General features: G+C 36.4%; 1 protein-coding gene across 1 annotated transcript in view; it reads right to left on the bottom strand.

Moving 5' to 3' along the window:
• Positions 1–7,937: 7,937 nt before the first annotated feature.
• capn12 (calpain 12) overlaps positions 7,938–13,220 on the bottom strand; it is a 17,388-nt gene continuing 12,105 nt past the window's right edge. The window contains exons 12-21 of the mRNA XM_087795909.1: positions 12,963–13,085; positions 11,401–11,437; positions 11,119–11,193; positions 10,494–10,539; positions 10,258–10,319; positions 9,710–9,778; positions 9,564–9,642; positions 9,377–9,493; positions 8,133–8,185; positions 7,938–8,066 (exon numbers count right to left, since the gene is read on the bottom strand). Of these exons, the coding sequence (XP_087652035.1) occupies positions 8,040–8,066; positions 8,133–8,185; positions 9,377–9,493; positions 9,564–9,642; positions 9,710–9,778; positions 10,258–10,319; positions 10,494–10,539; positions 11,119–11,193; positions 11,401–11,437; positions 12,963–13,085 (688 nt within the window). The 3' untranslated portion in view covers positions 7,938–8,039. The remainder of the gene's footprint in view (positions 8,067–8,132; positions 8,186–9,376; positions 9,494–9,563; positions 9,643–9,709; positions 9,779–10,257; positions 10,320–10,493; positions 10,540–11,118; positions 11,194–11,400; positions 11,438–12,962; positions 13,086–13,220) is intronic.

Below are 13,220 nucleotides of genomic sequence, written 5' to 3'. Positions count from 1 at the left end.
AGAGCCCGAGCTGGAGTGTAAGGCTGGATCAGATCACTGATGTAAGGAGGAGCCTGACCATGAATAGTTGTGAAAGCAAGTGTATGCACAGACATCCTGGTTAAATTAGGTTCTAAGATTTGTTATGAGACAAAATTCTATTATGTATAATTCTTAAATGTAATTATGAGACGTGATCAAACCCTCATATTAGATAGAAATACGCTGTAAAACTGATAAAGATGGGAGTGTTTGTTGAAGGAGGACAGACGTGAAGGGGAAAATAATAAAAGAGTGAAAAGACATCCTACTCAGACTTGAACCTCTTAAAGAACATATAAATACATTGTTTCACATTGATTGATAAATTATTGGTCCTTTGTTTAAGTTTGAAAAGCTGTTATTTTTTTGTAGACGATAACATGGACATGCATGGGGATCTTGTATCTGGTGCGCTTCAGTGTTCCATTGCATTACTCTTGTAACCAAACGGCTTGTTCATCCCTTCATCTTTACTTTAGATTTTACTTATTTCCTGTTGTCCTCATGTCCCCTCTCAAACTCGTACATCCCTAAAAACATCCTAAAAATCGTCCGACACGAGGCTCTGCGTGACATTTAGGAACAATTTGTTGACGAATCATTAGATAGAACGGAAATGTCCTTCCCAGTGGGGGAGATGTCTTTGAGGAAAATACCTACTATTTTCATTTTTAACTGAGGTATGAATAATTTCCCCACCTGCTGAGAAACCTGAATGCCAAGTTTATTATTCCCCCACACGCTCTCTCCCTGTTCCCTTGTTTTCTCTCCAGAAATTTCATCTCATCTTTTTGCTTGCAGCCCCTCATCCTCCTTTCTTATATAAGGACTGCCCTATTTTTCAGGGTGCTGTAAGAGGAAGAAATAAAGTGAGTGAGTGGGTGAGGAACACCGGTGAAAGGTGGAAATGAAAGGGAAGGTAGAGGGGTTGAGAAGAAGACTGTGTACGCATGTGTCCTTGTCTTCCCCCTCACCTCTCCGGCTTTCTCCGCCTACACAGCTTTCTTTCAGATCTCCGGCCGGACCTGTATGATGGTCATAATTAAACCACTGCTGCGTATAGAGCATTTATTGCTCTACAATTTATCGTCCACAACAATTACAAACCTCATGTTAACTCAAAGACAGGCCTCAAGGCTTACGCAATAATGCCCCCCTGATGGGTGGTTCATTTAGTACGATTTATTGAGTCTACAACGAACTTGCGCCTGGAAGATATGCAGTAAGTGAAGTCATTCACAGAGAGAAGGTTCTTATTTCATACTTGGACCAGACGTGAAACCCTTTTACAGATGAGAATCATGGTCTCAGAGGGAAAGATTCTAATCCTTACTTCACCTGGAAGACCCAACAACAGGCGTCCAATTAGGGCTGACCTGCAAATGTATTTACAAGTCCAATGTCAATCTATTTAGATACTTTATTGATCCAAATATAGGAAATTAATTTCTCTGTGGTATTATCTATTTTTAAAATGTTATCCGGTGCCAAACGTTGGTCTGTCCTCACGACACATCTTTGCCAAATGATTTTCCCGGATTTGCTGGTGAGCCATTATTAATAGCCTCAGATTCTTGGTGAAAGGGAGGTGAGCGGGTATCTGTGAGAACACCTCCCTTTTCACCAAGAATCTGAGGCTATTAATAATGGCTCAACTACAAATATATACAGTTTATATATATATATATATATATATATATATTGTGAAAGGGAGTTTTCATGGCTGACCCAAAAGCAGACAAAGTAAAAAAAATAAGAGTAAAAAATTAAATAAATAAAACAAACAAAAATCAAAAATTCTAGTCAAAACTGAAAACTGCCAAAAACTCAAAAAACGAAACTAAGCTTTCAAAGTAAACTCACTTACAACAAGGAACTGAAGGTGTGTCTCAGATCGCATACCTAAACTTAGTATTTTTTGTGTGTCTCAATTCTTAGTTTGCGAACTGTAGTGTGCCACACTAAATTGGCGTAGTAAAACGCCCACAAAACTGAGTAAGGAAACTTTCTACCCTTGACGGCTGCCATCTTAGTGACATAGAGAAGACTTAGTGATTTTACCACAAAACAACAACAATAATAACACAATGAAACACAAGTTAATAACTTGTTTCAATTGGCGAAAAGTGCTGTCTAGTGTCGTCGGTAGTGTTCCAACTTCCGGTTGAGGTCTGACCCTGGATCCAAAATGTACATTGATGATGATTTTTCTGGCGATTCAATCTTGTTTACCATAACCACACCCACTCTGCTGTGATTGGTCAAGCTTCAACGTTGGTCACTACAGACCTCCACCTCAAGTGGCCTCATTGTATAAACAAAGCGGGGTGTGATTACAGCTGGATGGAGGAGAAGTGAAGCCATTATTACATCATAATGGACTCCGCTCTCATAACCTCTTGTTCGCCAGGATTTCAGACAAGGGAGAACTTTATAAAGTAATAACTTCATCATGATGAGGGACTTACATCTTTTAGAGGAAGATTCAACATTTAAAATATGGGAGTGAGTCAGGAGTTTCACATTAGTTGCCCTTTAATATTTTCTCGGTTTTCCATAATTGTCAAAAGAAAAGAATGTAACTGTTTCTCTGTCTTTTTTTATTGTTACTGGATGGTTAAGTTGAGTATAACAAAATAATATCATAAAGTATGTCTTCTCAAAGGGATGTAACATTTCTACCTGAGACTTTCGCTTCTGTAGCTTGAAGAAACAGCTTCATTGTAAAAGCTAGAACCATCACAGCGTTACAGTGCGGTATTCTAAATTGCGTTGGGAAAGTTTTTTAAAACAAGAAATATTGCTTTTATTGAAAAAAAAGAACAACATAACAGAGCAAAGAACAGAGCTATGGAACCTAATAATTCCTGAAGGCCAGCTTTTCATAATGATGTCAAGCCGTGGGCCGGTCAGTACCTCTGCTACTACTTCCTGTTCAATATCGGGTAAACATTTGCGTTGGGTGTTTGCTTTATGTGAATATTTTTCAGTCCATTTGTCACTTCAGTTTTCCATGTTAAGTTGATAGCGTTCTGCTAAATAAAAAGGACCGAACGTGTGAACGGGACTTCAACATTCAATTGTGGAATAAAGGACATCATTCAATGATCCAAATTTGATTTAAAAATTATATTTTCAATGAAAAACGTCATTGTTAGACATGGATAAATTGTCCATCTTGTTGGTCAAATGACATTGAAGAATATTATTCTAATAACCAGCAGTTTATTCATACATTTGACAGCTTTATGTGCTTATATAATGGACCAGGCATCCGTGTAATTGTCATAATATTTTTTGACTTGTTTTATGTCAAAAATAAAAAGTCATATAAAATAATATATCTTTAGTTTGAGCTCTGGCAAAAAGTGACATAAAGGAGGGAGAATATGCTGAAGTATTTTCAACCATCGGTTTATTAAACATAATCACCACCATAAATACACGCCACCTCCTTTCAGAGTCTGAGCTCTGACGACTGAGATAGTACTGCTCATCAAATTTATGCGTGAGCAAGCTCTGGCTAAATTTGCAACCACAGCGCTGACTTACGCAATCCAGCCCCCCCCCCCCCCCTCCCATCTTCACAGAGGCTTTAAATCTCAGCTTCCAAACCATCCCAGATCCCTCCTCCACACTATACAATACTGCTCCAGGGCTATTTCTGTGATGCCCCCTCCCATCCCTCCGCCATGAAACCAAAATACCAGCACCTCCAAGAACAGACGCCCGGCCCTGACAAAGCATCATCACATCCCACGGGACAGCTGGGGGGGGAGGAGGAGAGGAAAAGAGAGGGATGGAGAGTTGCTGGAGCAGGTGGAGAGGGATGAGCAAAGCCAATGTCAACAGAGCAAAGCTGAGACGAAATAAGGGATGAGCGAGGGAGGAGGGCCGTCAGTGATCAACAAACTGATGGAAGAACTGAGGATGATGAAGGATAAATCTAAAATAATAGTGTCGAGGGTTATATTTAATTTAAATTGGGGATAATAATAAAATAATTAAAAAAAAAAAAATTAGTAATATAGCATATAAATATATACTTTTTTACAAGATATATAAGTAAGTAAGTTATTTATATTTATAGAGCGCTTTTCTAGACCAGGGTCACAAAGCGCTCAAACAATCAAAACAATACTCAATAAATATATACTTAAAAAGTCAAGATAATACTCAGAACAACACAGGAGTTCCAGAAAATCAAGGAAAAGTCTTACGATTTTTTTTGAAGGAGTCGGTCCATCAAGCAGAAAGAGAGAGATATATGTATATATACACTTTATTTGTATTAATTAATTTGGTATGTAGAATTAATAAGATAATTAATATGCTATATGTTCGAATATATAATTTGTAGATATTTGATGAGGTTTTTTCCCAATTGACTCTTATTTACATATAAAAATGATAGTTTTGCTCATATATAATAGAAAGAGATGAACTTCTTATTTCTGACAACTTTATCAAGCAGTGGTGAAGTTGTCTCCCTCAGATTAGATGACGTAAACCTAGATATTGTACTTCCTCAATTTCCATTAGCCGGCCTGATCACTTTCTGTTTTGGAGAAATGGTGCTTTTGACTTGCTTTCCACTTTGTAAATTTAGTAAATCGAACATGATAAACAGTTTTTCGTTTTCAAGCACAATAGTCAAATGTCATGCGTGAAGTCTTTTTTCAGAAATATAGAAGTGGAAAAAGTTGACTTAGCTGTGTTTACTAGCTGATAGTAGCTAGCACTGGTTTGCTGGAAGAATTAAAAATAAAAACTGTTCAATGAAATGATCAGTTTTTTTCAAATGTAAAAATTGTATTATCCTGATGGTGTACACTTAAACTAAAATCCAATGTTACCAAATACATTTTAATAAGTAAAGTTTAGTGAAATAGAGAGATAGATAGTTCAGCCTAGAACTGTTAGCTAGCAGCAGATAATAAACACAGAGCTAACTCAAGCAGTACAATTTTTGACTTACATAGTTTATTACATTTAAAACCTATTAAGGTGAAGATCATTTAAAAAAAAAAAAATGTTTGCGGTTGATATATTCAGTTATTATTCAAAGGGAAGTAATGAGTGAAAAACACAAATTCTCATTTCCAACTTTCTCTTCTGTATCATCAGAAACAGAAACTTGTATTGCCAGCGTTGTAAACACAACACTATATTTGTTGTTGTGTCAGTACTGAATAAAAGAATGAAATAAGAAAACACACAAAATAAGTGATGGAAAAAACCAACCAAGCACCAAGGCAGCAATTCTGCTGTGCCTATCATTAATATTCAATTAAATTCATAGCATTTAATTGGATTTAAAATAATTGTCAGGCGAATTTCTTCAAATAATATCTGACACAACAGAGGAAGAATGAAAGATTAAAGCGTGTTGAGAGTCAATTTATCGCCTGCTGCTCAACAGGGTGCAGTGAGCTTTAAAGATGGTGCTGACGTTATTGAATGAATCATGGAAGCATCAAACGTGTCAGAGGAATTCAAAATTCAAAAACAAAAGTTTCCACTCCATTAGCATACTCTTCTATACTGAAATATCTTCCAACAATCCATACGTTTGTAATTTAATCTTGGTCAAATTGACAAAATAATCCCTGTGTGACTAGAAGAGCAGGTCGGTTTTCCTCTGAATACATATATTTTTCTAAAACACAAACAGATTAATTCAGTAGAGTACATGCATTTGACATGTTATTAAACAGACAAAAAAAACAATAAAATGATATCACGATTTCCAAGAATTCTATTAGCTCTCGGCAAAAAAAACCCAAATAGGAACTGAAACCCAGCTGCAGCAGAGAAAGCACCACTTTTACAACCATCTACATATTAACTGTTGATGAACTATTTTTCATATATGTATTAAAAAAAATTAGGCACTTATTAACCATTATAAAATACTCACACCTTGTTAATTGTGACTAAATAATTAATATTATACTTGATATTATACTTATATGGAATTCACTCTGAACAACATCTTAATTACTTATTATTAAAAGGAAATAAAGAAGTAGTTAAAGATCAACTGTATTAAAAACTACCTTTTATTAGGTGTAAATACCACAAGAGAAGTAATTCATTTTTCAAAAAGCACAATCATAAGAGTATTTATAGCATCCTAATAATTTATAATTGTGAATGTGTTTCCTATTGCAATCATCATGTTCATACTTCATTCACAAGTATTTGACAGTTATAACATCATACATGTTATAACTGTCCACTACATAAATAAAAAATACTTACTTGCTTACTTGCATATTTCACACTTAACGCTTTTTTTCTACTGAAAAAAAACACTAGTCCACATGTATTAACCTTTTTTGTACACATTCACAACTACAAATACTTGTTTTTGAGTAATTAGGGTGCTATTAATACTGGTATGTTTTTGCTCTGTTTTTTAACTTTAAACGATCTTGATCTTTAATTAATAATTTCCTGTTAATAATCAGTAATTAAGGTGTTGTACAGAGTGAACATATTATCATGTTATTAAGGGAAGAATAGTAACAAAAAAGAAGGTGTATAATGGTTAATAAGTGGCTCCTTTTCTGTTAATTCACATATGAATAAGTTTATTATTAATAGTTATTATATGTGTTCCCCATTCTAACGTGATACCAAAAAAGAACACACACACACACACACACAAAGAATCTCACATAATTATATTGTTTAGCTAACTTGCGAGTTGCGATAAGGTGCTAAAGCTTCCAACTAGCAACCCTAAAACAACATTGAAAAACCAATAATGACCTGTGTGTCACAGGTATATGAAAATGTTTTTGCTTCAGTAATTCAGTTTTGTTCCTCATTGTTTGCTATTAACGCAGCTGGTTTCGATGCCATACGAGTGAGTAAAAAAAACAAGTGAGTTAAAAATCCTTCAAAACTTTCTTAAACCCAGATGGAACTCTGGAACACCACCGACGTGTTGTCATGTGTTCTGTAGGCTATTGTTGACCCTTGTTGTAAACTGAACTACTGAACACATGTAGCATTTCTTTCTGGATATTTTGCTACCAGACGAACTTAAAAAGAGAACAATCTAACACAAAAAGTCTGACCACTTTTCCATGGAATCCTCTGGTTTAAATCATGGGCTGACTCCAAGCAACTCTGGCAAACAATGAATATGAAGTAGAGGATGAAAAAATACAATATTATTAAACATTTTAAGAGTGTTATACATACTGAACAATAGCATGTCATAATTTCCAGATCAAACGTATTTCAACATTATTATTTATTTTAATTTATATATTTTCCACTTCATAAACCGGCAACTCTATCTCACACGCAACTAAAAAATGACGTTAAAGAAACTTAAAAAAAAAAACCTAGCGCGCAGACCTACGCCAAGCAGCTCTTTTTTTTAAATTCCTCTTTGTTTTCCATTCAAGTGCAGTGTGAGCCTCCTCTGTGGTTCCATCGCTCACTTCCTGCCTTAACGTGAGCAACGGAACGCTGTGACTATTATTGTCGGCCGCAAGTGTTGCAAAGCCTGTTACTAGACAGAACGAGAAAGGGGGGAACGAAAGAGTGAGGGATGGACGGAGGGAGAGAGAGGGGACGTTCTGTAGGAGGGGGTGAGTGTGTGTTGACGCTGTGCGTGGCGTCAGAGCGATAAGAATAGAGCGGGTGAACGTAACGCTGCTGAGGCATCACCCTCACACCCTCGGTGGGGCCGAGTTGGAGAGTTTCACACGTTCTTACATTGGTCGCCTCATGATTACACGGATGAGTAAACTTGCAGGGGTTGTTGGGATATTTTTAGGCAGGTTGTTCATTTCCTTTTTCCCTGCTGCGGGAGTTTAATCATTAGATTTAATATTTCCACGACCGGGAGCAGGAGGTGCACATTTGTTTGAGTATTTCAATAAGACGCCAGGAGCTCAATACAAAATGTGTTTTATTGACGTTCTGAGTAATACTGCAATTAAAATGATTGCATGTGAAGAGAAACACTGGGATGTTTTTTTTTTTTCCAAATTTCTTCACAGCGTCAGAAACTGAAGGAGCCACTGCAGAGGAGAGATCAGGTCAAAACAAGTCCTGTGTTTTTTTATGACAAAACGTTTGATGCTCACAGTGTTGATCCCTCTTTCTTTCACCTCCTGACTCGTCTCTGATTCATACAGAGCTGAAGAAAAGAGACACAATCTTACGGGTCAAACTTCCAAACATATCCTTGTTGTTGGACGTCTTCAGGTACATTTTCTTTTGACAAATAAACTCCTCTCGGATCTCATGAATCTCAAATAATATTCTTGTATTTTAAACCATTGATCAACTTGTGTGTTTTGATGCTTTTATGGCTGCAATTTTATAATAGACCAAAAACCTTTTTCACACTGTGACCTGGTATTTCAATTCATGGATCAACCTTCAGATAAAAATAAATGATATAAACTTTGTGTAACATAATATTATTTTTTAAGGAAACTTACTGACAACAAGCATCTCACAGCCTAATGTAACGTAAGAGAAAATAACGACTTTTAAAATAAAACAAAAACACCTTTCAGACCTTTATAATCAATTAAACATACATTATATGAATATTTATTTATTTTTGTGTGGCCTTATAACTGAATTTCATAATTTTCTTTTACTTAATTTTAACTTTCTCCTTTCTTAAATTCTCGAGTTTCTTTAAATACTGATGCTCATCTTTCACTTCCTCAGCTATATTGTTGTGTTTTCTAATTTATGAATGTTTATTTTTATCTTGATGAATAAATAAATAATGATAAAATCTTCACTTGTTTCTTCACTTAAAAGTGTATGTGAAATAAAATGTAAATTATTTATTATTTATTTAAAAGCATGGCATTATTACACTTGTTAACGTTCTGAATTAAGTCATTTGTATGAAGGACGATACATGAAAAGTATTAATAAATAAATAAATACATAACAAAATGTATGAAAACATGAAAAAATAAATAAAAGAAAAAAGGTATGTAAATGTATATAGAAATAGAAATAGCACCGTTCTTCAACAAAAGTGTAATAAAAAGTCACTTTTTTATTTAGACATTTTGACATGTTTATATTTATCCATACATGTATTTATTTATTTAGAAATGTTGTAATATATTTATGCATATATTTATATTTATGTAATTTATCATCCTTCATACATTTGATCTTTTTTACCTTCTTTTTTTCATTGATCCTTCTGTCTGTGTTCATGACATTTCTATCTATAAAAAAATGTAGTTTTTCTATGGAATGATTTTTCTATTTTCTGCTGTGACTTGTCATGCACTTAGTGATGTAAGATGGTATAAAAAACAACATACAAGTCAAGTTTAACTCAGGTTTTTACCAAAAAGCTTGCGCAGCCTGGTGACGCAGGAGACGAAGCCATGGAAGGGCAGGTTCTCGTCTCCGGATGCAAACCTTTCGCTCAGCAGCTGCAACACCTGAGCATCACACGTCATACCTGCAGCACAGAAGTCACAACGTTGTCACCACTGTGTTGTGTCTTTGTTGGAGTGTGTGTTCCGACACACCGTTGGCCTGCAGTGCAGCACCGAGCTCGAACGGACTCATGTTTCCAGAAGAATCCTCGTCAAACTTCAGGAAGATGGACTTGAAGAGACGGAGCAGAGTCGGTGAGGTGATGCTAACACGTGCGCAGACACACTGGAATATCTACCTTCAGGCTGCGCACGTTGTCGAGCAGGTTCTTTGCTTGCTTCTGGTCAAGTCTTGATCTGCCTTTAGTCTGAGGAGAAGCTAAGGACATGTTTTAAACTCCAGCAATCTTATCTAGTAAAATCTAAACATTATTTTTGAATAATAATTATTGATAAATATTTTGTCGCTTCACTCTAAAAAAAAAAGGATTTATTACAGAATTTGATTCCGTGCTTTGAGTACATTTTATTTCTCTTTCTGGATAGATCTAGAAATGTGAGCAGCAGCAGTGAAAGGTCATACAAATGAACAACCTTCCAACCTCTACAAATATTACTATAATATTAATATTACTTACTTACTTTCCCTCATCAAGATGAAACTCCGGATAAGTTTTTTGTCAACCCTTGTGTTATCTCTGGGTCAAGGTGACCCGAAGCGTCGAGACACACTCAAACACATTTGTTTTCGGGCCTCTGGGTCACCCTGACCCAGAGATAACACAAGGGTAACAACAGAATAAAACCCCCTCGGCTGAGGTAACAAGATGTAAAGACTGAAGGATACGTCCTCTGAGAAGATGAGATCCCTGCACGTCTGCAGCGGCAGATGGTGTTGTTTATCCAGAACTGAAATCACAATTAAAATAAAAAACAAAAAAGTCAACAACATTTCTTCCTCTTGACTGATGTGACCTCTGTGAACCCGTTGAACCCGCTGTCACACATTGGGTTGTGGCGCTACTCCCATCTAGTGGCCATCAGCGGTACTCTCCGGGGGCCAGAGTTAGGAAGGGGTCTCACCTGAGTCCAGCAGCTCCATCAGCTCCTTCACGTTTAACTTGTTGTCCTGCATTGACGGAAGATACTGATGAGAAACTCCTTGTTCTTTTTTTTATGAACCTGATTTCAAAATGTTGTGTAGGAATCTACGGTAAAATAATTAAATACATATTAAAAAGAAGGCATATTGTATGTAAACAGTACATACAGGAAAATATGTTACACAATACTTCCAGAAACACATGTGTTTGAAACATGTATGAGGAAAAAACAATATGGATGAGGATGAAAGCTTTTAAGTGAAAGAATTGACCCTCAATGGAGCGATGACGTCACTGGGCAAATTATCTACATCCGACATCTCCGCAGGTGTTACATTATTCCAGTTTTAAGACTCGAGAAATGCGTCATTCACGAAAAAGTATTAAATGGAATTTTAACGCATTTGTGTCTTAATAGTTCCTTGTGTGGAAAACAGCGTTAGTTAAACATCCCATGATGCATTATAGGTGTTCAAGCTATAATTTAATTAACATTTTAAAACCAATTAAAATATGGTAATCCTGTTCTGTAAATCTCTGGGTTGAATATCAAGCTTTTAATCATCAAAACCTTGGTGAATATGAGAAAAAAATATATTTATTACCGGCCCAGCATGTTTGTCAAACATCTGCTGGACTGACGTTTCTTCCTCGGTGGAAGCAGGAACTGCCATGACTTGCTGGAGAAAAACATGCAAATGAAATACATCAGAGACCACTTTACTAAAGATTAAATGATAAGAAGAAGAAGAAGGAAACAAGGGAGGAATACTAAGAATGTATTGTATTCATTGACATACGTTGATGATGTTTTTTTTGACATATTAATATGTTAACTTGTGAAGAAGCTGTGAAAGTAGAGGAGGATGGAAGGTCATTGAACTCACCATGATGAAGCTGGACGAGCAGGTGAAGTCCTGATTCCTGAGAGAAACAACACTTTTAGTTTTGTCGTTCAAATTAACATGTAAAGTTTTGTGTTGCTGTTGGAAATTGAATGAAAATTGGAACAAAAAACACTGAAAAAGACACATTTGTCAACACAAAATAGTTATTTTAGTTGTAAATGTCGGGCGTTACTAAAAGGAATACTCACACACTTGTCTCTTTTTTTGGTGGCTTGTAAGTTCCCAAAACAATCTTTGACATTAACCCTTGTGTTGTCTCTGGGTCAAGATGCCCGGAAAACCAAAAACAAATGTGTTTGAGGTATCCCTTGTGTTATCTCTAGGTCAAGGTGCCCGGAAAACCAAAAACAAACGTGTTTGAGGTATCCCTTGTGTTGTCTCTAGGTCAAGATGACCCGGAAACCTAAAAACAAGCGTGTTTGAGGTATCCCTTGTGTTGTCTCTGGGTCAAGGTGACCCGGAGGTCCTAAAACAAATGTGTTTGAGGTATCCCTTGTGCAAGCTATGGGTCAAGGTGACCTAGAGGTCCTAAAACAAATGTGTTTGAGGTATCCCTTGTGTTTTCTAAGGGTCAAGGTGACCCAGAGGTCCGAAAACAAATGTGTTTGTGGAATCCCTTGTGTTATCCCCGGGTCAAGTTGCCTGGGAGCCCAAAAACAAATGTGTTTGAGGTATCTCTCGTGTTGTCTCTGGGTCAAGTTGACCCGGAGGCCCGAACCAAAACGTTTCTGTGGTATCCCTTGTGTTGTCTCTGGGTCAAGGTGACCCGGGGACCCAAACTATGAAGCAAAACAACATTTTCCGTTGGTTATAACATAGACAAAAAAAAGGTTGAATTGAATTTTGAGCAACTGTACATGTTTAAAGCTTTTAGGTTCATTCATATTCATATTCATATTCATATTCATATTCATATTCATATTCATATTGATATTCATATTCATATTCATATTCATATTCATATTCAAATTCATATTCATATTCATATTCATATTCATATTCATATTCATATTCATATTCATATATTGTATGGTTTTTCGTTATTTAATCATCACTATTATTAAGTGAGTTCTTAGTATATATTTTTTAAAGTTCCTACAACCTTGACAGCACCTGAACATCTGATCCATGATCAGCGCCTCTGATCGCCGGCTCTACTAAAACCTGGTAAATTGTTGGTTTAGTCATCCTTACGGCACATGTGGGAAATGTCACACATTACTGCTACAATTGTGAATTCTTATAAATGTAATGAGGCTGTCAAAACCCTTCTTTCCGGTCGTACAAACCCGGTTAGCGTAAAGTGCGAGTGAGGTTACAAGTGATTCACTGACGTCGAAGAAATACGCAGGAAGTGAGTAATTAAAGATCCGTGACGCAGTCACGCCCACTTAACATTTACTCTAAGTGGTCGTTGAATGGAGTGATCAGGACAATTGGCAGGTTGGTAAGGTATAATTTCTGTGAAGTATGATGTCTCTGTTGGAATCCGAACACGTTGTTGAGCGGCGGTGACAGCCCCCCCCCCCCCCATAGCTCACCTCAAAGTGTTCCCGGTCTTGGAGAAGATGCGGACAAAGAACTCCCCGGGCTGGTCGGGGCGATAGGTGGACGCCACGAGGATGTAGTGACCCGGCTCCAGGTGAAGGGTTCGCCGCACGCCCCTGTCACCATGAAACACAAGCACAATATATTTAAAAAAAAAAAACTTTATATCTTTTATAATCTTTTTTATCTTGCATTTTTTAAATAAAGAAACCCCTAAAAACTTGACTTTTTATTTGATTTTTTTTTTTTTA

Source organism: Callionymus lyra, chromosome 7 (genome assembly GCF_982586985.1).
Source record: "Callionymus lyra chromosome 7, fCalLyr1.hap1.1, whole genome shotgun sequence".
Taxonomy (NCBI): Eukaryota; Metazoa; Chordata; class Actinopteri; order Syngnathiformes; family Callionymidae; genus Callionymus; species Callionymus lyra.
The sequence above is the reverse complement of the archived record's forward strand: the minus strand, read 5'-3'. Positions and strand labels throughout refer to the sequence as shown.